The sequence below is a fragment of the Aquarana catesbeiana genome, linkage group LG02 (assembly GCF_042186555.1).
Source record: "Aquarana catesbeiana isolate 2022-GZ linkage group LG02, ASM4218655v1, whole genome shotgun sequence".
In the NCBI taxonomy this organism is placed as follows: Eukaryota; Metazoa; Chordata; class Amphibia; order Anura; family Ranidae; genus Aquarana; species Aquarana catesbeiana.
Genome location: NC_133325.1, coordinates 7,349,536 through 7,373,261, shown reverse-complemented (window position 1 = coordinate 7,373,261; position 23,726 = coordinate 7,349,536). Strand labels below are relative to the sequence as shown.

General features: G+C 45.3%; 1 protein-coding gene and 1 pseudogene across 1 annotated transcript in view; one reads left to right on the top strand and one right to left on the bottom strand.

The window, feature by feature from the left end:
* Positions 1–23,726, top strand: part of LOC141126579 (uncharacterized) — a 927,381-nt gene that overhangs the window by 12,142 nt on the left and 891,513 nt on the right. The window contains exon 2 of the mRNA XM_073612498.1: positions 22,117–22,857. Coding sequence (XP_073468599.1) covers positions 22,117–22,857 — 741 coding nt within the window. The remainder of the gene's footprint in view (positions 1–22,116; positions 22,858–23,726) is intronic.
* Positions 1–23,726, bottom strand: part of LOC141126578 (uncharacterized) — a 1,610,887-nt pseudogene that overhangs the window by 1,016,175 nt on the left and 570,986 nt on the right.

Below are 23,726 nucleotides of genomic sequence, written 5' to 3'. Positions count from 1 at the left end.
GCACCCTCCTCATTTAGGTGCAGTCCGACCCTTCTATAGTACTGGTTACCGACTGAGAAGTCGGCCCAGTCCTCCAGGAACCCAAACCCCTCCTTACTACACCAGCTCTCGTTTACTTCCCTAATCTCCTTCTGCCTTTCTGGTGTGGCTTGATGTACCGATGTACTCTCCTGTAAGAGTTAATATGGGAAAAACTTTTCTCCTTTCCACTGATGCTTTATCACCAATCCTTGTTTCACTAAAAACCCCAAATTTTGTAAAAACATTTGTCATTGGGACAGAAAGTGAGGTGAAATCTTCTGAAGAGGAGCACAGACAGCAAAACAAATGTCACAGGGGTGATAACCCTTCCCTATGTTTTCCAAAAAGCTTAAAATAGATTTTTTGGCTGGAGCTAAACACGTTAAAAATGTACCCGTTCAAAATTACAAACAGATTCTACTTAACAACAAACCTACAGTCCCTGTCTTGTTTGCACCGCCTGTATACTGCTGTTCAGAGTATATAGGGCCTGGGGGCCCCACGCCTTTCCTTATTTTAATTTGGGTGCGGGGTTCTCCTTAATATCCATACAAGACCCAAAGGGCCTGGTAATGGACTGGGGGGTACCCATGCCGTTTGTCTCACTGATTTTCATCCATATTGCCAGGACCCGACATTACATTAAAGCCGCAAGCAGTTTTAAATGACTTTTATTCCTTTAAAAATGACATTTGGTGCAGGGACTGTTCTAAACACGGGAAACACGCGTCACTTTACAGGCATACTATAGACACCCCCCAGGTACGATATTTAAAGGAATATTTCACTTTTTTTTTTCACTTTAACCACTTCAGCCCCGGAAGGATTTACCCCCTTCCTGACCAGAGCACTTTTTGCGATTCAGCACTGCGTTGCTTTAACTGACAATTACGCGGTTGTGCGACGTGGCTCTGAAACAAAATTGATGTCCTTTTTTCCCACAAATAGAGCTTTCTTTTGGTGGTATTTGATCACCTCTGTGATTTTTATATTTTGCGCTATAAACAAAATAAGAGTGACAAAAAAAAAACACATTCTTTTTTACATTTTGCTATAATAAATATCCCCCAAAAAATATATAAAAAAACATTTTTTTTCCTCAGTTTAGGCCGATACGTATTCTTCTACATATTTTTGGTAAAAAAAAAACAAGGCGTTTATTGATTTGTTTGCGCAAAAGTTATAGCGTTTAAAAAATAGGGGATATTTCGAGCGAAAGCCGCGTTACAAATTTGTCGTCGGGTAACATACGAATCGGGAAACAAATGTGGCAAATTGTTCCTTCAAAGATTTGGCAAGCAGATTCTTGCTAACTATATCCCCCGTATTACGTCGCCCTCTGGACGGAAGGTTACACAACCACAGCAGAGTTTAAGGAGTTTTATTACTCCCTTTACAACATACCAAAGACACACACATTACAAACACACATAGAAGATTATCTACTTAAATCTGACATGCCAAAATTGTCGACAGAGTTCAGTGAGTTGCTAGACGAACCCATAGATTTGGAAGAAATACAGAAGGCAGTGGCTTCCATGAAATTAGGGAAAGCACCAGGACCGGATGGCTTTACGGCACAATATTACAAAATCCTGCTACCATCCTTGGGAGAATACATGCACAAATTCTTCATCTCACTGGACTCTGGATCTCATATCCCTAGAGACACCTTAACGGCACATATTACCGTGATCCCCAAGGAGGGGAAAGATGTGACGGCCTGTGGGAGCTATAGACCAATATCACTACTTAACTTGGATCTCAAAATATTCACGAAAATATTGTCTATTAGGATACAAACATACCTCCCATCCCTGATCCACCTAGACCAGGTTGGATTTGTCCCCACAAGAGAAGCCAGGGACAATACAACCAAAGTGCTCAACATATTGCACGTGGTGAATCAGAATAGAATCCCATGTGTCTTCCTAAGTATGGACGCAGAGAAAGCCTTTGACAGGGTTGATTGGAATTTCATGACCTCTGTTCTGAGATATATCGGGATTGGGGATAGGATGCTTAAGTGGATTGATTCGGTCTACACGGATCCCACAGCTCGGGTTCGTGTGAATGGGGTCCTATCAGACCCCTTCACGATTAGAAATGGAACTCGCCAGGGGTGTCCATTGTCCCCACTTCTCTTCGCCCTGTCACTGGAACCCTTCCTGCGAACCGTACGTGCACACCCGGATATAACTGGAGTGACTATGGGAGAGACACAGCAGAAAATCGCTGCATACACGGATGACATGCTGTTCACTCTCACCAAACCAGTGGTATCTCTCCCCAACCTACTAAAAGAATTCCAAATATATGGTAGTATTTCCAACCTGAAGATCAACTTTAACAAATCGGAAGCCATGAGCGTAGGACTGTCTCCACACCTTCTCACCTCCCTCAGAGATAATTTCAATTTTAAATGGACTAATACAGCTCTTAAGTACTTGGGCACGTATATACCTCCCAAGATGTCACAGATATATGCCTTGAACTTACCTCCACTATTGTCCACCATACGAGCCTTACTTATCAAATGGAACACAGGGTTACATTCATGGTTTGGTAGATGCAACATCCTTAAGATGTGCATCCTTCCAAAGTTCCTATACCTTCTACAGGCGTTACTGATTCAAATACCTTCTCACTATTTTGACCAGACAAATGCCCTTTTCTCTAACTTTATATGGGCAAACAAACGGCCCAGACTTAATAGATGACTGCTCACACTCCCCAAACTATATGGAGGCCTGGCGGTACCAGACCTCTGCAAATATCAACAAGCAACCCACTTGACCAGACTTATAGATTGGATAAGACATCAACCCACTAAATTATGGACTCAACTGGAACAGACACAAAGTACCGTTCCATTAAATAGGGTGCCTTGGTGTCATCACTCTCTACCATGTATGATAAAGAACCATCCCTTAATTGGTGTAACTTCGAGAACTTGCTCATCCCTCTTCACACGTTCACAACTGACTTCTCCCAATTCCCCCCTACGCCAGATTCTGGGAACTCCAGATTTCACTCCAGGATACACAGACCCAGTCTTTAGATCTCTATGCAGTCGGGGCTACTTTCAGGCCTCACATTTTGTCACAAATGGTCGGTGGCCCTCAACAGCTGAACTAATGAACCCAGAAGGGTTATTCTGGACTTTTGGAGGGCTCTCCAACTTAAGCATTATCTTAACTCGCTGCCTCACCTCGAGGGTCCCATCCGGGCATTGACAACCTAGGAACTTATTGCTTGGAGGAAGGAGTCCTACCTCACGTATTGTCGGCCACCTACCAGTTGCTGATCACACTACCAGAAAATCACCAAATACACATGTTGGGGGCATGGGAAAGGGGTTTAAAGTGTAAATTTACATCATGACAAAAACAAAACATTTTATACTTTACATTCAAATCCTCGATTTGCATGAAGATGCAAGAAACTAATTTCAAAATACTTCATAGATGGTACAATACACCCATAAAACTACAAAAGTTCTTTCCATCCTCCTCGGGGTTGTGCTGGAGATGCCGAGGAGACCAGGGTACGATTCTCCACATCTTCTGGAGCTGTCCCATGTTGAAGCAGTTCTGGAGGACTATACAGCAGACGATACAAAAATTTACACAACGCCCTATCCCGGCTGAGCCCAGGGTCTTCTTATTACATGCAACTGATAGGTCGAGCAAAGCATACAAAAAATCTTTGATCCGTCATCTACTAGATGCAGCAAAGTCCTGTATCCCACTACTGTGGAAGTCTGACAAACCCCCAACCATGAGCATATGGCTCAGAAAAGTAGAAGACATCAGGAAAATGGAGGATCTCATCCTCACGGCTAGACATCAAAATGAGATATACACCAGAATATGGTCGAATTGGCTGATTTTTATATATTCTAACGAGGGTCAGAGCCTCCTGGCGGGTGACTGAGGACACCCGGCTGTCTAATAGGACACATAAGCCCCAAGTCAAGTGCATTCGCCGTCTCCATGTTTCCGCCCCCCTCCCCTGCTCTTCTCTTTCCCTACCCCCTTCCTTTCTTTCTCTCATCACCTCTATCCTTTTCTGACTAAGTTTTAATTTTCTGGTCTACCTAAGACCCTGAACAAGGAAAGTGGCAGAGGGAAGGGGTTATCCAGATATTTATAATAGCCGCAGCAATATTGAACACTGTATACATAATCAGTTAAAATATGTGTATCTATACATTGAAAGAAAATACAAATGTGTTCTCAGTTATAATGTTATAAGAAGCGGTGTCTTTGGATGTTGTTTTCTGTTTATGATGTTACTCTGGAGCTTTAACCTCTCCTTTGCTTGAATAAACTCATATTGGAAAAAAAAAAATAGGGGATAGTTTTATGGCATTTTTATTAATATTTTTTTTTTTTACTAGTAATGGCGGTAATCAGCAATTTTAATTGTGACTGCGACGTTATGGCGGACATGTTGGACATGTCGGACATTTTTGGGACCATTGTCATTTATACAGCAATCGGTGCTATAAAAATGCATTGATTCCTGTATAAATGACACTGGCAGTGAAGGGGTTAACCACTAGGGGGCGGGGAGGGGTTAAATCAGTACTAGGGATCGAGTCCTCGGGACTCGCGACCCGACTCATGGAGCTCGCGCCACCAGCGCTCTCGTGCGCACATGGCAGCAAATTCAAAGTAACGTACGTGTACGTTACTTTGCGCAGCCATGCCATTCTGCCGATGTATATGTACAGGAGGCGGTCGGGAAGCGGTTAAGCATTATTAAAATCACTGCTACCGAAAAAACTTCCGTTTTCAAAACATTTTTTGCATTGATACATGTCCCCTGGGGCAGGACCCGGGTCCCCAAATCCTTTTTAGGACAATACCATGCAAATTAGCCTTTAGCACTTTTGATTTTGAACATTCGAGTTCCATAGACTTCAATGGGGTTCTAACGTTCATGCAAATTTTCGGTCCGTTAGCAGGTTCTGGTGCGAACCGAAGCGGGGGGTGTTGGGCTCATCCCTAACCGAAATCATATTTCTCTCCACGCTGGCTGCACTCACTGCACACCGGACTATAGCCACCTCCTCCTCGGCTCTGATGTTTCATGTACACATGCTGCGAGCAAGAGCCGAGGAAGAGGGATATTGCTCTACAACACCTGCCCGGGGCCGTGGTATATCAAAACAGGGGCATTGCAGAGGAGGGGGTAATGGTGATTGGAGGGGGACATTGCTAGGTAACATCTATGCTGCTAGGAGTGATTTGTACTAGAAGTAGAAGCAGGGGGGCAGATTAGAAGTTTGAACCCCCAGCACAATTCCTCTCCCCTCCCAAAGCACCCCCTAGCATATATCCTTTAACCCTTCCCCCCAAACCAAAGATCTCACCCCGGCCCCATCCACCCCCTTGATCCCAACCCAGCTCTATCCACTCCCCCCCATCCCTGCTCCCCCCCATCTTAACCTGGCTCCATACACCACCCCGATCGCATCCTGGCTCCATGCACCCCTTCTATCCCAACCCAGCTTCATCCACTCCCCCATTCCATCCCGGCTTTATTAACCCCCCTGATCCTATTGCGGCTCAACCCACCCCCCATCCCAACCAAGCTCCATCCACCACCCTGATCCCATCTGGGCTCCATCCACTGCCCCGTCCCCATCCTAGCTCCATCTATCCCACCGATCCCATCTCGGCTCCATCCATTCTTCCAATCCCATCCTATCTCCATACATCCCCCCGATCCCATTCCAGCTCCATCCACCCCCCAAATACCATCCTGACTCTATCCATTGTAGCAGTTTAAGGGGGGGGGGAAACAGACAGACGCATTAGCCTGCTTAGAGCCGGGCGGGGGGGTGACACCATGTTTTACTGCACCAGGTGACGCCAACCTTAGTTATGCAACTGGCCAGACCTCATTACCTACCTCCATCAATCAGTGCCATTCAACATCTATCCAGCAGAGGAAGCCATTGGGTATGAAGGATTTGAGAGACTTTGATGCAGGCTGCACTGAATTCTGGTAAATGTAGTCTGGGAAGAGGACCTTGCATAAGAGTAGAATGGACTTCAGCTCACAGATATACACTCCGAACAGGAGAAGAAAGGAGCAGTTTTTCTTCAGGGCTTAGAGAGAGAACTTCCTCTTGCTGTAAGGGTAGCAGAGTATGAACATCGCTGTTCCTGAGTGCTCACTAGGGTTGCCACCTTCTCTACATGCCAAACCCGAACACTCTAATATCCATAGGTTACTCAGTTTATTGGGGCACTCTATACTTCATAGGTCACTCTAATATCCATGGGGTACTCTGCCTATGGGACATTCTAACCTTCATAGGGTGTGTCTATGGAGTGCTCTAACATCCACGGGGTAATCTGTCTATTGGGTTACTGTAACATCCATGGAGTGCTCCAAAGGTTATGGGGCGCTCTAACCTCCGTGGGTTGCATTGTCTATGGGATGCTCTAATGTCTATGGGTCACTCTAGCATCCCTGGGATGCTCTAATATCTATGGGGCGTTCTAATCTCCATGGGTTGCTCTAATGTCCATGGAACACTCTAACCTTTGCTTTGTCTATGGGGTGCTCTGACATCTATTGGTCACTCTAGCATCCATGGGGTGCTCTAATGTTTATGGATTGCTGGAACATCTATGGGGCACTCTTACCTCCGTGGGGATGCTCTAATGCCTATGTGCAGCCCTAAGTCCGCCTTTATCTGGATAACTGGATAAATGGTTCTATATATAGGATGTATCCGGTGTATAAACCAGAGGCTCTGGATGGACAGTTGGATAAATGGTTCTATATTTAGGATGTATCTGGTCTATAAACCAGAGGCTCTGGATGGACAGTTGGATAAATGGTTCTATATTTGGTATGTAGTTACTGGAGACAGTCTGGTGGTTACATTGTGTAGGAGGAATGGGAATGGGATGGTGTTGGGGGGCACTACAATCCATTTCATGTATTACTGGAAATATCGGGGTGATAAACAGATCTACAAATACCGAGAGACGTCATAAATCACACCGCCATCGTTTTATTGTCCCATAATAGATCATGTGTGGGCGGAGCTACATGTTCATGGGAAATACATCAGGAATAGGAGAGTTCCATCAGTGAAAAGGTAAAGCTGAGTTAGGAGGGGAAGTGGGTGGATACTTTGGGCGGGGCTGATGACACAGGAATCCCCCTCCCCCATGGATACATTGTATATAAAGGAGGAAGATCTTCATCAATGGACACATTTCTTCTAAACAATGAGAAGTCATTGTGTCATTACAGGAAGATTGAATCCCTGAGCTACAAGAAAATGGAGGACATCCCCTCCCCCTCTCTGATCTACAAGAAAATGGAGGACTTCCCCTCCCGTCTGTGATCTACAAGAAAATGGAGGACACCCCTCCACCTCTCTGAGCTACAAGAAAATGGAGGACACCCCCTCCCGTCTGTGATCTACAAGAAAATGGAGGACACCCCTCCCCCTCTCTGATCTACAAGAGAATTGAGGACATCCCCTCCCCCTCCTCTATGGTGCTGCAGTCAGAGACAGACAAGAAGTTGAAGGAAAAACTAATGGAGAGATCGGGTAATATGGGGGACCATGGAGGGGGGTACAGGGGGGGCACTGGGATGGGGGAGGGGAGAATGGAACCATGGGGGGGGGCAGTACAGGAGATACATAAAACACAATCAGATGATGGAGAACTTTTCATACAGAACATCCCGAGAGAGAAACATTACACTCCGTCCTATCACATCACACCTCCCCCATCCTATCACATCACCCCTCCCCCCATCCTATCAAATCACCCCTCCCCCCATCCTATCACATCGCCCCTCCCCCCATCCTATCACATCGCCCCTCCCCCCATCCTATCACATCGCTCCTCCCCCCATCCTATCACATTGCCCCTCCCCCATCCTATCACATCACCCCTCCCCCATGCTATCACATCACCCCTCCCCCCATCCTATCACATCACCCCTCCCCCATCCTATCACATCACCCCTCCCCCATGCTATCACATCACCCCTCCCCCCATCCTATCACATCACCCCTCCCCCCATCCTATCACATAACCCCCCCATCCTATCACATCACCCCTCCCCCCATCCTATCACATCACCCCTCCCCCCAGTACTGCAATTGTTCTATCCTATATTATTAGAAAAGATAGAGTGTCTGCACTCTGTTAGATCTCCTACCTCTCCCCTCCCCCCCACACACACGGATCATTATAATGACCTTCATTTCCTCCTATGAGGGGTCGGGGAGACATAAAGATGCCCAAAGCTTTCATGAGAAGTATTGTTCTCCCCTTGTGAGAAAAATAAGTTGAAACAAAATAAATAAAGTGTAAAAAAAATAAAAGAAATCTAAAAGTAAAGGGGCACACACGGGTCGGGCACACATATGTAGATGGAGATCGCACCGCACATGTGAGATATTACTGCAATCATCAGACTGATAATAATTCCCGGCCCGTCATTCATCATTATCTCTAATCTCATATCCTGGGAAGGATTATAAAGCTTCAAAATACAACAAAACTTCCCACATCACTTCCCAGCCAGCCTGCAATACAATGATAGAGTTAGGGGTGCAGATAATAGTGGGGGGAGGGGTGACGTGTCCGCTGCAACTTACACATATATTAGAAAATGTGTACAATGTATAACCCTCCCCCCTCCCCCCCCCCGGCCTCAATGTGATCTGTTATGCCGCGTACACACGGTCGGACTTTCCGGCATACTTGGTCCGGCGGACCAGAGTGTGCCGGACAATCCGCCCGTGTGTAGGCACCGGCGGACTTTTCCGGCGGACTTTTTCCCAAAAGCCCGCCGGACCTAGATTTGAAGAAAGTTCTAAATCTTTCCGCCGGACTCAGTTTCGGGCGGAAAGTCCGCTCGTGTGTGTGCTGGTCCGACGGAAAGCCCGCTCGTGTGTAGGCTGGTCCGACGGACCAGATACAACACGAGGGCAGGGTATTGCATCTCACGCTCGCTACAATAGGAAAAACACATTTTCCTATTGCGGCGAGCGCGGGGCATACCAGGCCCTTAGGTCTGGTATGGATTATAAAGGGAAGCCCCTACGCCGAAAAAAACGGCGTGGGGTCCCCCCTAAAATCCATACCAGACCCCGATCCGAGCACGCAGCCTGGCCGGTCAGGAAAGGGGGTGGGGACGAGCGAGCGCCCCCCCCCCCTCCTGAACCGTACCAGGCCGCATGCCCTCAACATGGGGGTGGGTGCTTTGGGGGAGGGGGGCGCCCTGCGCCCCCCCCAAAGCACCTTGTCCCCATGTTGATGAGGACAAGGGCCTCTTCCCGACAACCCTGGCCGTTGGTTGTCGGGGTCTGCGGGCGGGGGCTTATCGGAATCTGGGAGCCCCCTTTAATAAGGGGGCCCCCAGATCCCGGCCCCCCACCCTATGTAAATGAGTATGGGGTACATGGTACCCCTACCCATTTACCTAGGAAAAAAGTATAAGTAATAGAACACACTACACAGGTTTTTAAAATATTTTATTAAACAGCTCCGGGGGGGGGGGATCTTCCTCCGGCTTCGGGGGTCTTCTTCCGGCTTCGGGGGTCCTTCCGCTTCATCTTCTCCCGGCGTCCGGTTGGTTCTTCTCCGCTCTCTTCTCCCGGTGTTCCTGTTCTTCGGCCGGCTCCTCTGCTGTCTTCAATTAGCTCTCTTGCCAGCAGAGGTCCGGACTTCTGGGCTTCTGGGCTTCTGGGCTTCTTCTCTTCTCTTCTCCAGATGTTGACACGACGCTCTCTCCTGCTGGACTGCTCTCCGAGGGCTGCGTTGTGACTTATATAGGCGGAGACCCCGCCCCCTTTTGATGTCACAGTCCCTGGGCATGCTGGGACTGTGACGTTTTAGGGGGCGTGGTCACTGGGTGATGTTGACCACGCCCCCTAAAACGTCACAGTCCCAGCATGCCCAGGGACTGTGACATCAAAAGGGGGCGGGGTCTCCACCTATATAAGTCACAACGCAGCCCTCGGAGAGCAGTCCAGCAGGAGAGAGCGTCGTGTCAACATCTGGGGAAGAGAAGCCCAGAAGCCCAGAAGCCCAGAAGCCCAGAAGTCCGGACCTCTGCTGGCAAGAGAGCTAATTGAAGACAGCAGAGGAGCCGGCCGAAGAACAGGAACACCGGGAGAAGAGAGCGGAGAAGAACCAACCGGACGCCGGGAGAAGATGAAGCGGAGGGACCCCCGAAGCCGGAAGAAGACCCCCGAAGCCGGAGGAAGATCCCCCCCCCCCCGGAGCTGTTTAATAAAATATTTTAAAAACCTGTGTAGTGTGTTTTATTACTTATACTTTTTTCCTAGGTAAATGGGTAGGGGTACCATATACCCCATACTCATTTACATAGGGTGGGGGGCCGGGATCTGGGGGCCCCCTTATTAAAGGGGGCTCCCAGATTCCGATAAGCCCCCGCCCGCAGACCCCGACAACCAACGGCCAGGGTTGTCGGGAAGAGGCCCTTGTCCTCATCAACATGGGGACAAGGTGCTTTGGGGGGGGGGGCACAGGGCGCCCCCCTCCCCCAAAGCACCCACCCCCATGTTGAGGGCATGCGGCCTGGTACGGTTCAGGAGGGGGGGGCGCTCGCTCGTCCCCACCCCCTTTCCTGACCGGCCAGGCTGCGTGCTCGGATCGGGGTCTGGTATGGATTTTAGGGGGACCCCACGCCGTTTTTTCGGCGTAGCGGGGTTCCCCTTTATAATCCATACCAGACCTAAGGGCCTGGTATGCCCCGCGACGGGGCTAGTAAGGTGTCAATCTCGCCGATAAAAGCGGCAAGATTGACATCCTTTTCTAGTCCCGTCGCACCTGAGTCACGTTCAAAATGAACGGACTTGTCCGTGTGTGGGCAAGTCCGTTCATTCTGAAAGTCCGCCGGAACTCCGGCGAAAGTCCGTCGGAAAGACGGGCGGACTTAGCCCGCCGGAAAGTCCCGGCGTGTGTGGGCAAGTCCGTCCGTTTTAAAGTCCGGCGCACCTGGCGGACAAAGTCCGTCGGAAAGTGTGCCGGACCAAGTAGGATAGAAAGTCCGCTCGTGTGTACGCGGCATTAGACAACCCGATCACTGATCAGTGTGTGGGGGCAAATCATCCAATCCACAAACTCGGTGACATGATCATTGATGACATTCCTGATCCCCATAGAGGAGGAGACAGAGAGAGATTTCTACTTCATCATCACTCCTTCTGGATCCACACCTTCCATAAACATATACAAGCGCACACATACATACATACACACATACAGAAAGCCTTTTCAAAATCGGCAGTTCTTTACCTTCCCTCTTCCTGCCGGGTACTGCACTGTAGGGGGAGACAACGAGCACAGCACACACTGCTTTCACTTTAGATCGGTGTGACGAGCTCCCCGCACAGTGCAGATTACAGTTCGGCTGACGATCGGGGAGCTCGGTCTCAGCCGCCCCGCTCCTATCGAGATATACAGGGGACCCTCAAGGGCCCCCTACAGCATGGGAGCCGGGCACCATGGCGACCTCAGTGACCTCTATAATTCCACCACTGCCACAATAATGATCACCACTGTAAATTCTCTGGGTAAATAAAAAGGTCTACACTTCACTAGCAGAAATTCCAAATCTGGCCAACAATAAGTGTCCTCAAGTTTACTATCAGAGCACCACTCATTTAAAACATAAATACAAAGGCCGCCTCCTTTGCTCTTCCCTGAATTGCTGTTTCTAACCTGGCGATAGAAAGTGCGGCCAGATATGTGTGTAATAGTGTCCTCTACAAGAGGATGAAGCCACCTTTCAGTTATTATCAACAGACGCCACTCTTTAACCAAACTGCATGTAGCGATCTGCAACTCATCCATTTTAGGCCCCATTCACACCTGAGCCCCCATTCACACCTGAGCGTTGTGTTTTCAGGCAGAAAGTCGCGCAAGTTTGCCGCAATTTTGTACAGGTCAAAAGGTCACCAATGTAAAAAAAAAAAAAAAGTAGAAAAAAGCCTGTAATCTGCCTAAAAAAAAAAAGTTCCAGAACTTGTTTGAGCTTTTAGCTTCAGATTCTATTGTGTCATCCCAGAGAATGGAGGGAGGGGTCCTCTTTTGTTAACCCCCCTCCCCCACAGTGTGTTTGTAGTCAGTGTGGGCCCGGAGCATCTGTGAGGAAGCTGGCTCACAATGTGATCGGAGTCTTCCCAGATCCATAGTACAGACACAGAACGTCCCTCACACCTCTCAGCCAGGACAAGAAGCCTCCATCTTCCATCAGGGACACGGAGGAGAACTTTATCCTAATTGTGGACACTCAAAGTGACCATCCAAGAGGACCTCAACCATAGAAGACTCATCAGAAGAGCCAAGAGGGACCATCTGAGAGGACCTCAACCATAGAAGACTCATCAGAAGAGCCAAGAGGGACCATCTGAGAGGACCTCAACCATAGAAGACTCATCAGAGGAGCCAAGAGGGGCCATCCGAGAGGACCCCAACCATAGAAGACTCATCAGAGGAACTCTACATCAACCTCCAGACCAGGACACCATCAGCCAGGTATTCATCTCCCACTGACCACCACTCCCATCCCCCTACTGCCTTCCTTTCCAGCTCCTTGTTTCCTCAGTGCCTCCCAGTTCACCCCGCATCTTCCCCATTCTTCCCCTGTCCCTCACATCCTGTGCCCCGTATTGCCCCCTTCCACCTCACTGCCCCCTTTTTACACTTCTGGTCCCCCACTGTTGCCATAAAACTACTTAGCACCAGTGCCTCCTGTCTCTCTATCCTGTCACCCCCCTCCAATTTAACCAACTCATAACAGCAGGCATCCCCCTTCCCCCACACTGACCACTGATAATGGGCATTTTTCTCTCGACATCCCCATCTACTCCCCCCCCAACTGCCCCCCGTCCCCTCACTGCCCCCATGTTGTGTGTGGTGTACATGGATAGTGGGAAGAGGGAGTAACACAAGGATTCTAGCATGTAGGGGGGCCTGAGGAACCCCAGAAGTGTGTGCTGATTACTAGACTGATCCCCAACCCTCATAGTGCACCAGATTGTATGTAAGATTTCTATCTGCCTGTGTGTGGTCAGCCAGCTAGATATGGGTGGAGTCTCCCTCTAGTGGTGGTCAGAGGTATTGCAGGCTGTGCCAAGTCTATCACAATAATCTATAAACAGAAAACAGCGTTAGATATATATACCATCAATTGTGTTGCAGCTGCTGGATACAAGTGCTATGACTTTGGTTAAAAATACAAACCAAACCTGCGCTGGCAACTTCTACAATAAAAAATATATAAAAAAAACAAAAAGAAAAAAATAAATAAAAAGAAATGTGTATGTTTGGCGATAATTCCGCTAAAACAGTGCGACTGAATAAATAGTGATGTCGCTATTCAGATGCAATTAATCAAAATAGTGACAAATTGATTGTTATTTGTTATTCGTGACCATAAATAAATATATACGTAAATCCTCTAAAGATATAAATTACATGTATCCCAAAGTGAAAAGTATAAAAAATATATAAATAGCCCCAATAATAAGCAATAAATTCCAAACTAGATGTGGAGAATCCTTTGGAAAATAATATTTCTTCACAAAATATACCAGCAGACTTCAATCTTCCCATCCACAAGGTAAATGACAGTCAACCATAATGCCAAGTTGGATATAGAGATGAAGCAAGGCTTGTACTGCTGATACTATAGTGGGACCTTGGGAGCCGCGGACCTCACCTTCCACCCAATTTTTATTATTTATTTATTTATTGCTTATTATTGGGGCTATTTATATATTATTTTATTTTTATAGTCATAGTCCCCCTGACCAGCAGTATAAGGGGCACTATGACTATAATATTGTGCTGACCTCTCTTCTCTATATATTGTGTTGTACATTACAATAGTGCTGACCTCTCTACTCTATATATTGTGTTGTACATTACAATAGTGCTGACCTCTCTACTCTATATATTGTGTTGTACATTACAATAGTGCTGACCTCTCTACTCTATATATTGTGTTGTACATTACAATAGTGCTGACCTCTCTACTCTATATATTGTGTTGTACATTACAATAGTGCTGACCTCTCTACTCTATATATTGTGTTGTACATTACAATAGTGCTGACCTCTCTACTCTATATATTGTGTTGTACATTACAATAGTGCTGATCTCTCTACTCTATATATTGTGTTGTACATTACAATAGTGCTGACCTCTCTACTCTATATATTGTGTTGTACATTACAATAGTGCTGACCTCTCTACTCTATATATTGTGTTGTACATTACAATAGTGCTGACCTCTCTACTCTATATATTGTGTTGTACATTACAATAGTGCTGACCGCTCTACTCTATATATTGTGTTGTACATTACAATAGTGCTGACCTCTCTACTCTATATATTGTGTTGTACATTACAATAGTGCTGACCTCTCTACTCTATATATTGTGTTGTACATTACAATAGTGCTGACCTCTCTACTCTATATATTGTGTTGTACATTACAATAGTGCTGACCGCTCTACTCTATATATTGTGTTGTACATTACAATAGTGCTGACCTCTCTACTCTATATATTGTGTTGTACATTACAATAGTGCTGACCTCTCTACTCTATATATTGTGTTGTACATTACAATAGTGCTGACCTCTCTACTCTATATATTGTGTTGTACATTACAATAGTGCTGACCTCTCTACTCTATATATTGTGTTGTACATTACAATAGTGCTGACCTCTCTACTCTATATATTGTGTTGTACATTACAATAGTGCTGACCGCTCTACTCTATATATTGTGTTGTACATTACAATAGTGCTGACCTCTCTACTCTATATATTGTGTTGTACATTACAATAGTGCTGACCTCTCTACTTTATATATTGTGTTGTACATTACAATAGTGCTGACCTCTCTACTTTATATATTGTGTTGTACATGACATAGACCAGCTACAGTAGTCGGGAATGACAGCGGTGACCCCGGAGGTGACATAATTCTGGTAATTTCTGGGGTCATTCATGGCAGAGGATATTGGGGGATGGAATGTTCTCCAAGCTCCTCCTACATAACAATCTATAGTGGTTTATCGATGTTCCGCCATCTTGGACCTCCCAGAGGAAACACGGCAGGGAACAGCAGGTGGCGCCAGCAGGGGGGAGTGGCGGCACATTCTCTGTATTGTAATTGGCCGGTTCTCCAGCTGCCCCGATCACTTCTACATGACGGCCAATCACTGGCTGAGAATAATACAAAGCTCATTTCTCTATTAACCTCTTGAATACCAGAAGGATAAAGAATGTACATTGGTAGACAAGGGGTCAGTGAAGGAGGCGGAGCTCTGCTGACTTCCATCATCCAATCACGTGTGACTAACATTCCATGTTTTTATTTCTGTGCACGTGATTGGATATTCATTACAAAGTGACATTTCACCACATTCACTAATCTCTGGGGGGAAATTTCTTTGAACAGACTATTTCCCCTTAGAAAATCCCCCTCTGTCTGTACACTGAACTGTCCGGATTGCAGGTCTGGGGCCACTAATGATCCAGCACAGCTGATATACATGACATTCCTAATACCCCTCCCCCTCCTCTCCACCATACTTACTACAGACCGGCAGACTAGATCCTCCTTCTGCACCCTGACACAGGATGGGGGATGGGGGGACATGTTCTCATGTAAGGTGACTGGATGAGATTTGGGTGTCACACTTGTCTTTGCTGGTATATGGAAGATCACTTGTTGGTGGTAATGGAGGTGAACCCGGCAATGAAGCAGATCTACAGTACACCTCCCATTACTGTTCCCTCCATGGTCCCGAGGTCAGATCTCCAGATCACTCTTCTCTGCCCCCCCTGACAGAGCGCCCCCTTCTGGGACATTTTACATTTTATCTTGTAGCTTTGTGGTCATTAGACCTCACCAGGCAGTTGTTGGTGATAATCTGTCAAAGAGCGGTCTTTATTGTCCCAGCACCTCACTGCGTCCTTTCACCCCTCCCCCCTCACAATTCTATAAACACTGTGCACCCCAAACACTGCACCCCCTCACATTAAGTGTACATCTGGTGTTGACTGCGATACATTTAAACCAATCTACATGTACATCAGTGACTTTCATTAACTGTTAGTATCACCACTCAAATCTACCATTCTAAAAAACATATATAAATCAAATTGTATAAAGTCCAGTTTAAATTCACTTGTGCTGATACAAGCGTGGGTCCCTGAGTGGGCTCTCCGCTGCCGTTGTGCTGTTCTAGTGCTCTAGTGTTCTCCTTGGTGCTTAAAGTGACTTTCAGTGCCAACACCACCACCGCATATAAATTGGCCACTCACCCAATAAAAAATACATACAAGCCCTCGGTTCATTAAAAGGATAGCCAATCCACTTTATGCTGTCACCACTGCCGTTTTGCACGTCAATCCATCCTCATAGAAAACAAATGGCATTCATAGTGCAATATGCTAAAACCATTTATTAGAGACCAAGTAAAAACAAAGGCTATACAACTCCCATGTTGCCGGTGCCCATGAGCCGGCACCAAGCTTATCCAGCAGTTTAAATGGATGATAAGGGTTGCCGTCTATCTCGTTCGCCGGCGTGTGGTACAAGCCTCGTCCCTGCTCGTCTTCTGGTTTGACGGGAGATGACGTTGTGGCGTCACGTGTGAATTCCCAGCAGTCTCTACGCATTTCACAAGAGTATTTGCTTCATCAGGAAGCTGCATGGTAATTGGACGTCACTGCCTTTATGTCCTAGTCCCATTATTGCGGGCCAATCGCATGTTTTCCCATCCCGGAAGTCTTCCACCGCCATTTTAGCTATTCCTTTTTGCCCACACCCAAATCCTATAATATTAATTACCTGATATTGCTTGTTCACTTTAGATATCCCTTACCCTTACCATCCATTTAAACTGCTGGATAAGCTTGGTGCCGGCTCATGGGCACCGGCAACATGTGAGTTGTATAGCCTTTGTTTTTACTTGATCTCTAATAAATGGTTTTAGCATATTGCACTATGAATGCCATTTGTTTTCTATGAGGATGGATTGACGCGCAAAACGGCAGTGGTGACAGCATAAAGCGGATTGGTTATCCTTTTAATGAACCGAGGGCTTGTATGTATTTTTTATCGGGTGAGTGGGCAATTTATATGCGGTGGTGGTGTTGGCACTGAAAGTCACTTTAATCACCAAGGAGAAAACTAGAGCACTATAAGAGCACAACGGCAGTGGAGAGCCCACTCAGGGACCCACGCTTGTATCAGCACAAGTGAATTTAAACTGGACTTTATACAATTTAATTTATATATGTTTTTTTAGAATGGTAGATTTGAGTGGTGATACTAACAGTTAATGAAAATCACTGATGTTTATGTAGATTGGTTTAAATGGTATCGCAGTCAACACCAGATATACACTTAATTTACAAATTTTTTCACACGCTGGAGGAAATGTTTTTTTGACTTGCAGCAGCCAGGGGTTTTTCAATTTAAATTTTCAATTTTTATTTTTATTTTATACATATGTTAATTCTTTGATTATTGAATTTCACATTGAAGCACATACAAAACAGTGCGCCGGTGGCACGCACATTATATACTCCCTCACATTGCTGACTTAAAGCATAAGTTCCCCTCCCCCTAAATCCCAGCCCCCCTATGTAGCAATATACAATTAATGTACTTCTTTCTATTTATCTTACACCCCTCCCTCTTACCTCAGTGTCCAGCTGGCTGTACAATCACTTCTCCATTACTTCCTGGACACACCTTGGGATGTGACACACCCTGCATCATCTACCCTCCCCCCTTCCACCCACCTCATCAGGTGCACATTTTTCCTATGCAATCACTGATCTCCGTTCTCACTAAATACACAGCCATAGATTGTTCATTTGGCAGTGTGTGCAGGAGCTGAGCGATCAGATAACACGCAATGTGGATAGAGCTTTAATATTGAAATCTGGAGAAGTGTGTCCTGGGTTCTCTAAAGCTCACCATACACTATACAATCAGATTGCATAGTGTATGGTCAGCTTTATAGAAGTACATAGGAGGGAGTAGATGGAGTCACTCAGCTGTCAAGCCACATTCACATCTTTGCGTAGCGGGAGCGCGTATTCCTGCATGAGGAGTTTTTGTTGATGTTTTGGAGTGTTTTCATTCATCATACATTGGGTAGACCATTCATTGGAATGTATTGCCCTATGTGCAACAATCGTCCCAAAGAAACTCTAATATTTTTTTTTGTGTGGAATGTGGTGCTTTTTCACATCGCTTTCTCTGAATGGCTGAGCACCAATCAGATAGACTCTACTGTGTTCCAGGTATGAGACAGAAAGTCTCGGCTTGAACTCAGGAACACAGTGCTGTATACTGTATGTAGCCTCAGCCATATACAGCTTATACCGCACATCCAGCGGCCTCACATGTTGGTGAGGGACATAGTGTGATTGGACCAGCTTGGCCCAAACTATGTAAAGTGTATGAAAAGCTGGAGCTCGGCTTTAATGGATAGAAAACATTCCAGTCATTGTCATAGATTAGGACTGACCTTGTAGAGTGAGGTACACTGACCTCATTTATCTGTCAGCCGGTGCTCTGTGACCTCCACCGGATGGCCCAGATCTGTTATCTAAAGGTTCAATTTTTCACCCAACTTCTCGGCCCCTGGCTTTGATGGATTGGCTGCTGAAACCCAATTTCTGAGAGACAGAGGCATTAAAAATTTGGTTATCCCAACCATGCTTAAAGTGGAACCTCCACCCAAAAGGGGAAATTACACTTGTATGCATCCTCCCCCCTCAACTGACACATTTGGCACTTTTTTTGAGAGAGGGGGGAGCTGGTACCTGGTTTTGACGGGTACCCACTCACTTTCGGCTCAGATCACCGCAGTCTGAGCTGGAAGTTCATCCCCTCTCTCTTCCCCCGCAGTCTTCTGGGACACATCACAGGTCCCAGAAGACTACAGGACCATTCACAAGGTGCAGAGCGGCTCCCGCATGCTCAGTAGAAAACTGACTGTGAAGGCCGAAAGGCATCACTTCCTGTTACCTAGCTACTAATACACTCATTTGTACTTTCATTCAATGTACCTCACATGTTCCTCAGATATTCACTGATTCAGATCGATCCAAAACATTTAAAATGAAAAGATTTATTAATTGCTCTACAAGCAAAGTGATTTACATGTTGGAAGGTCCATGTAAAAAATTCTATATAGGGGAAAACAAAAGCGACAATTTAAAAATCCGTATCTGTGAACATCTGAGGGACATCAATGGACCTCCTAGAAAAGATGAGAAAGAAAAAAGAGAATCTCTTAGCACAACATATTAGGAAAATCCATGTGGGGAAAAAAAACAGATGGCCTGAAAGTGAAGGGAATCTTTTCCCTAAATGTATCTCCTAGGAGAGGAGACTTCCTTAAGGTTTTACTATGTACATAGAAATACTGGATCTATAATCTCACTACTTTAATATCAAAAAGCCTGAAAACCGGTAAGTACAGTAAGCCCGAGAAACACCGGCGAGCAGCGGGAGGAGGGACGACCTCTTTGGCTGCTTCTTACTTTTTGTGAGAAACAGAGTTGCTAACTTCAGCCATAACCCCTGCAAACCACTTCAAAACCGCAACGTGTATATATACATATTGTATTTGGCAAGTGGAGACAATTATTAATGAGCGTTACAGCCAGGTCAGGTGACAATGCATTCTTGCATGATGTCTGAATAAAGATGAAGTCAGCCGACAGGTCACACAATTTCCATATCATCACTTCCTTACCAATCAAAATGAAGATTTCATAACTCCAATCCTTCTGACATGGGAAGAGATTTGGGTCACACGTTCACCCAGACAGAAAGAGATCATATCCTATTCTTTGCTCACAAATCCCCCTTTTCCAGCACTGTCCAGGAGTCCGGATATAAACATTTGACCAGTTGGTATACAGTCCTCACTTTCGCACAAAATTTTACCCAGTTAAATTTTTACCTGTTAGAGGTGAAATCATGCCAGGGGAACTCTTTTGTTTGACAATCCCTTACCTATTACAAATTCAAGATACTAACAACATCTTGCAAAGCCCTCCACAACTCTTCCCCCAGCTACATCACCAACCTTGTCCCAAAATACCAACCAAACCGTTCTCTTCATTCCTCACATGACCTCCTACTCTCTAGCTCCCATGCACCTTCTCCTATGGTTACCTCCAGGACTTCTTCAGAGCCTCTCCCATCCTCTGGAACTCTCTACCACAATCTGTCTGACTATCTTTTACTCTGTCTTTAGGTAATCCCTGAAAACCCTTATCTTTAATACCTTCACCTTCTTCACCTCCCATAAACTATGGGATAAATATCTGAAGATCGATCAATCCTGATGTACTGACGGGCGATCTCATTTCTTGAGGCCCGACAATACCAGGACAGTAAAAATATCCCCCAAATGACCCATTTTTGGAAAGTAGACATTCCAAGGTATTTAGTAAAAGGTATGGTGGGTATTATGAAGTTGTAATTTTTTTTGTTACAATATTTTGGATTTTTTTTATTGTTTACATCCTGTCCCCAGTACAGTACAGCGTCCTCATATAACTGGTGTGGAGGTGAGCAGGGACACCGACTGGTGACAATATGTAAAAAAAAAAGCCAACAAATATTTTTAATAACTTTTTTAAACATTATTTTACGTACTGTGACCAAAGCAATATAGTGTTACCACTACTTGTGTTATAGACGGCACAGTGGTGTAGTGGGTAGCATTCTCGCCGAGCAGTAAAAAAGGGTCACTGGTTCGAATCCCAACCACGACACTACCTGCCTGGAGTTTGCATGTTCTCCCTATACCTGCGTGGGTTTCCTCCGGGTACTCCGGTTTCCTCCCACACTCCAAATACATGCTGGTAGGTTAATTGGCTTCTGTCCAAAATTGGCCGTAGTATATGAATGTGAGTTGGGGACCTTGGATTGTGGGCTCCTTGAGGGTAGGGACCGATGTGAGTGTGCGATGTGGGGAGCACTGTGTAAATTGACGGCGGTATATGGGTACCTTAAATAATAATATAATAGATGAGCATCTTAATGAGACACAATGTACAAGGATAGGGACAATTGTAGACATGCACTCATACTTACTCAGGTTGAACTGGATGGACTGGTGTCTTTATTCAACCTTACTAACTGTGTAACTGTGTACTATACTAACACTGTACTACTCTGATCATGATTTCTTTATTTTTACACACTATGATTGTTTTTAGCAGTAAATTTCATTGCTATAAGCAAGCATTTTTACTGAATTAAATAGATTCATTCAGTGTATATTGTTGTGATTGGCCCTGTCTGTACCATGTGATCACTGTGACTAACCACACAATCACTGTCATGAATAAAAGCCATTCATTGTTCACAATTGTCATGTTATCTACTGTGATTGGTCACAGTGATCACATGGTTCCGGCAGTGGGCCGCTACACTGATCAGTCATCCACTGGACATAGCGGGTGACAGACTTTGGTCCTGCAGGGCTGCACAAGATCTGTTCTCCCAGAACAATATGGCTCCTTTCTGGCCTTCATATTACAATAGGCTGAGCGGGAAGCAGTTAATAATAAATGTTAAAAAATTAAGTAACTTTATTGAACCCTTTTTTTAAAGAATTCTGACTTTTATTTTTTTTCTGTACAGGTGGACTGAGGAACCAAGTTTTTGGTCATGCTGGTCTTCATCAATAAAACAAAGTCACATGGGAAACGATCCATATGGGTGTTATAAGTGACTGAAAGTTTTTATTGCAGTTCACTGGAGGATTCACAAAGGACTCAAGACATATCTATGTTCTAAATATCATAAATGTATTGGATCCTCTTCAACATTGATCCAGCCTCAGAGGACAACAGGAGAGAAGTAATTTCAGTGTTCTGGAAGTGACAATGGCTTTATAGTAAAGTCCAACCCATGTATACATAAGAGGAGTCATTTCAGAAGATATTTCTTGTTTGGAACGCAACAAAGGTTTTACAATGGAGGCAAAACGTATCACACACCAGAAGGTTCACAAAGAAGAGAAACCATTTCAGTGTTCTGAATGTGATAAAACTTTTACAACAAAGTCAAAACTTCTCAGACACCAGAGGGTTCACACTGGAGAGAAACCATATCAGTGTTCTGAATGTGGCAAAGCTTTTACACAGAAGTCAGATGTTATCAGACACCAGAGGGTGCACACTGGAGAGAAACCATATCAGTGTTCTGAATGTGGCAAAGCTTTTACAACCAAGGCAGAGCTTACCATACACCAGAGAGTTCACACTGGAGAAAAGCTGTATCAGTGTTCAGAATGTGGCAAAGCTTTTACACAGAAATCAAATCTTATGGCACACCAGAGATTTCACACTGGAGAGAAGCCATATCAGTGTTCTGAATGTGGCAAAGCTTTTACACAGAAGTCATATGTTATCATACACCAGAGAGCTCACACTGGAGAGAAGTCATATCAGTGTTCTGAATGTGGCAAAGCTTTTACAAATAAATCAAATCTTATCATACATCAGAGAGTTCACACTGGAGAGAAGCCATATCAGTGTTGTGAATGTGGCAAAGCTTTTACACAGAAGTCAGATGTTATCAAACACCAGAGGGTTCACACTGGAGAGAAGTCATATCAATGTTCTGAATGTGGCAAAGCGTTTACACGTAAATCAAATCTTATGGAACACCAGAGAGTTCACACTGGAGAGAAGCCATATCAGTGTTCTGAATGTGGCAAAGCTTTTACACAGAAATCAACTTTTATCACACACCAGAGGATTCACACTGGCAAAAAGCCATTTTAATGCTATGAATGTGACAAAGATTTTACAGTTAATACTGGGCTAATCTGTCACCAGAGGATTCCCAAGCTTCAGCAGAGAAGCTTGTAGAGAGGAAACTCTGTAAGAAGGGGGATATTAAAAGAAGTCGCGGGTGTCCCATTAGTTTCAAAGCCCCAATGTTATCTCATAAGCTAGGGAAGAAGTGAAAAGATAAAATGCTATTTTAGAAAAACAAAATCTGGGAGCAAACTGGAATGTAATGATCGGACGCACTGACTTTTTCTCCTCATGATTCATATATTTTTCTTTTTTTATGGAGTTTTGACGGAACATGTAATGCATTTTCATTATTCACTAACTGGGCAGTGTTACCAAGTGTTTTCTTCATTGCCAGATCCTGAGCTAATACATGATCAACACTGCCACAGTACCAGAGACTAGGATGGGGTCAAGTGGCATCTTGCAAAGACTCTGAAGCCTCATTAAGAGTCCATTCCAGGTTCTTCTGACTGTTAATACACCATAAGCCAGGTGTCAGGGCTACAGCTAAGCACACCTTCTCCAAACCTCCCCTCCCATGATAAATGCCTCCTTTCCATATTTTATCTCCTCTCACGGATGACATCTTTCCAGGCAGGTCTGTGACTGGGACACCAGCCAGGGAGACGCCTCGGTTTGGTGAGAAAGTGATTTCCTAAGCTGCCGCAGACCTTCCCACACTGGGTTGCTGCTGTTTATGGGATGCATTTAACAGTACCGCTTAAGTTCAGCTGGCTACTTGTATTCCATCTGGTTCTGAAGAAAGTCTCAGGGATCTCATCAGATGTAGAATGGATGTTCTTGTTATC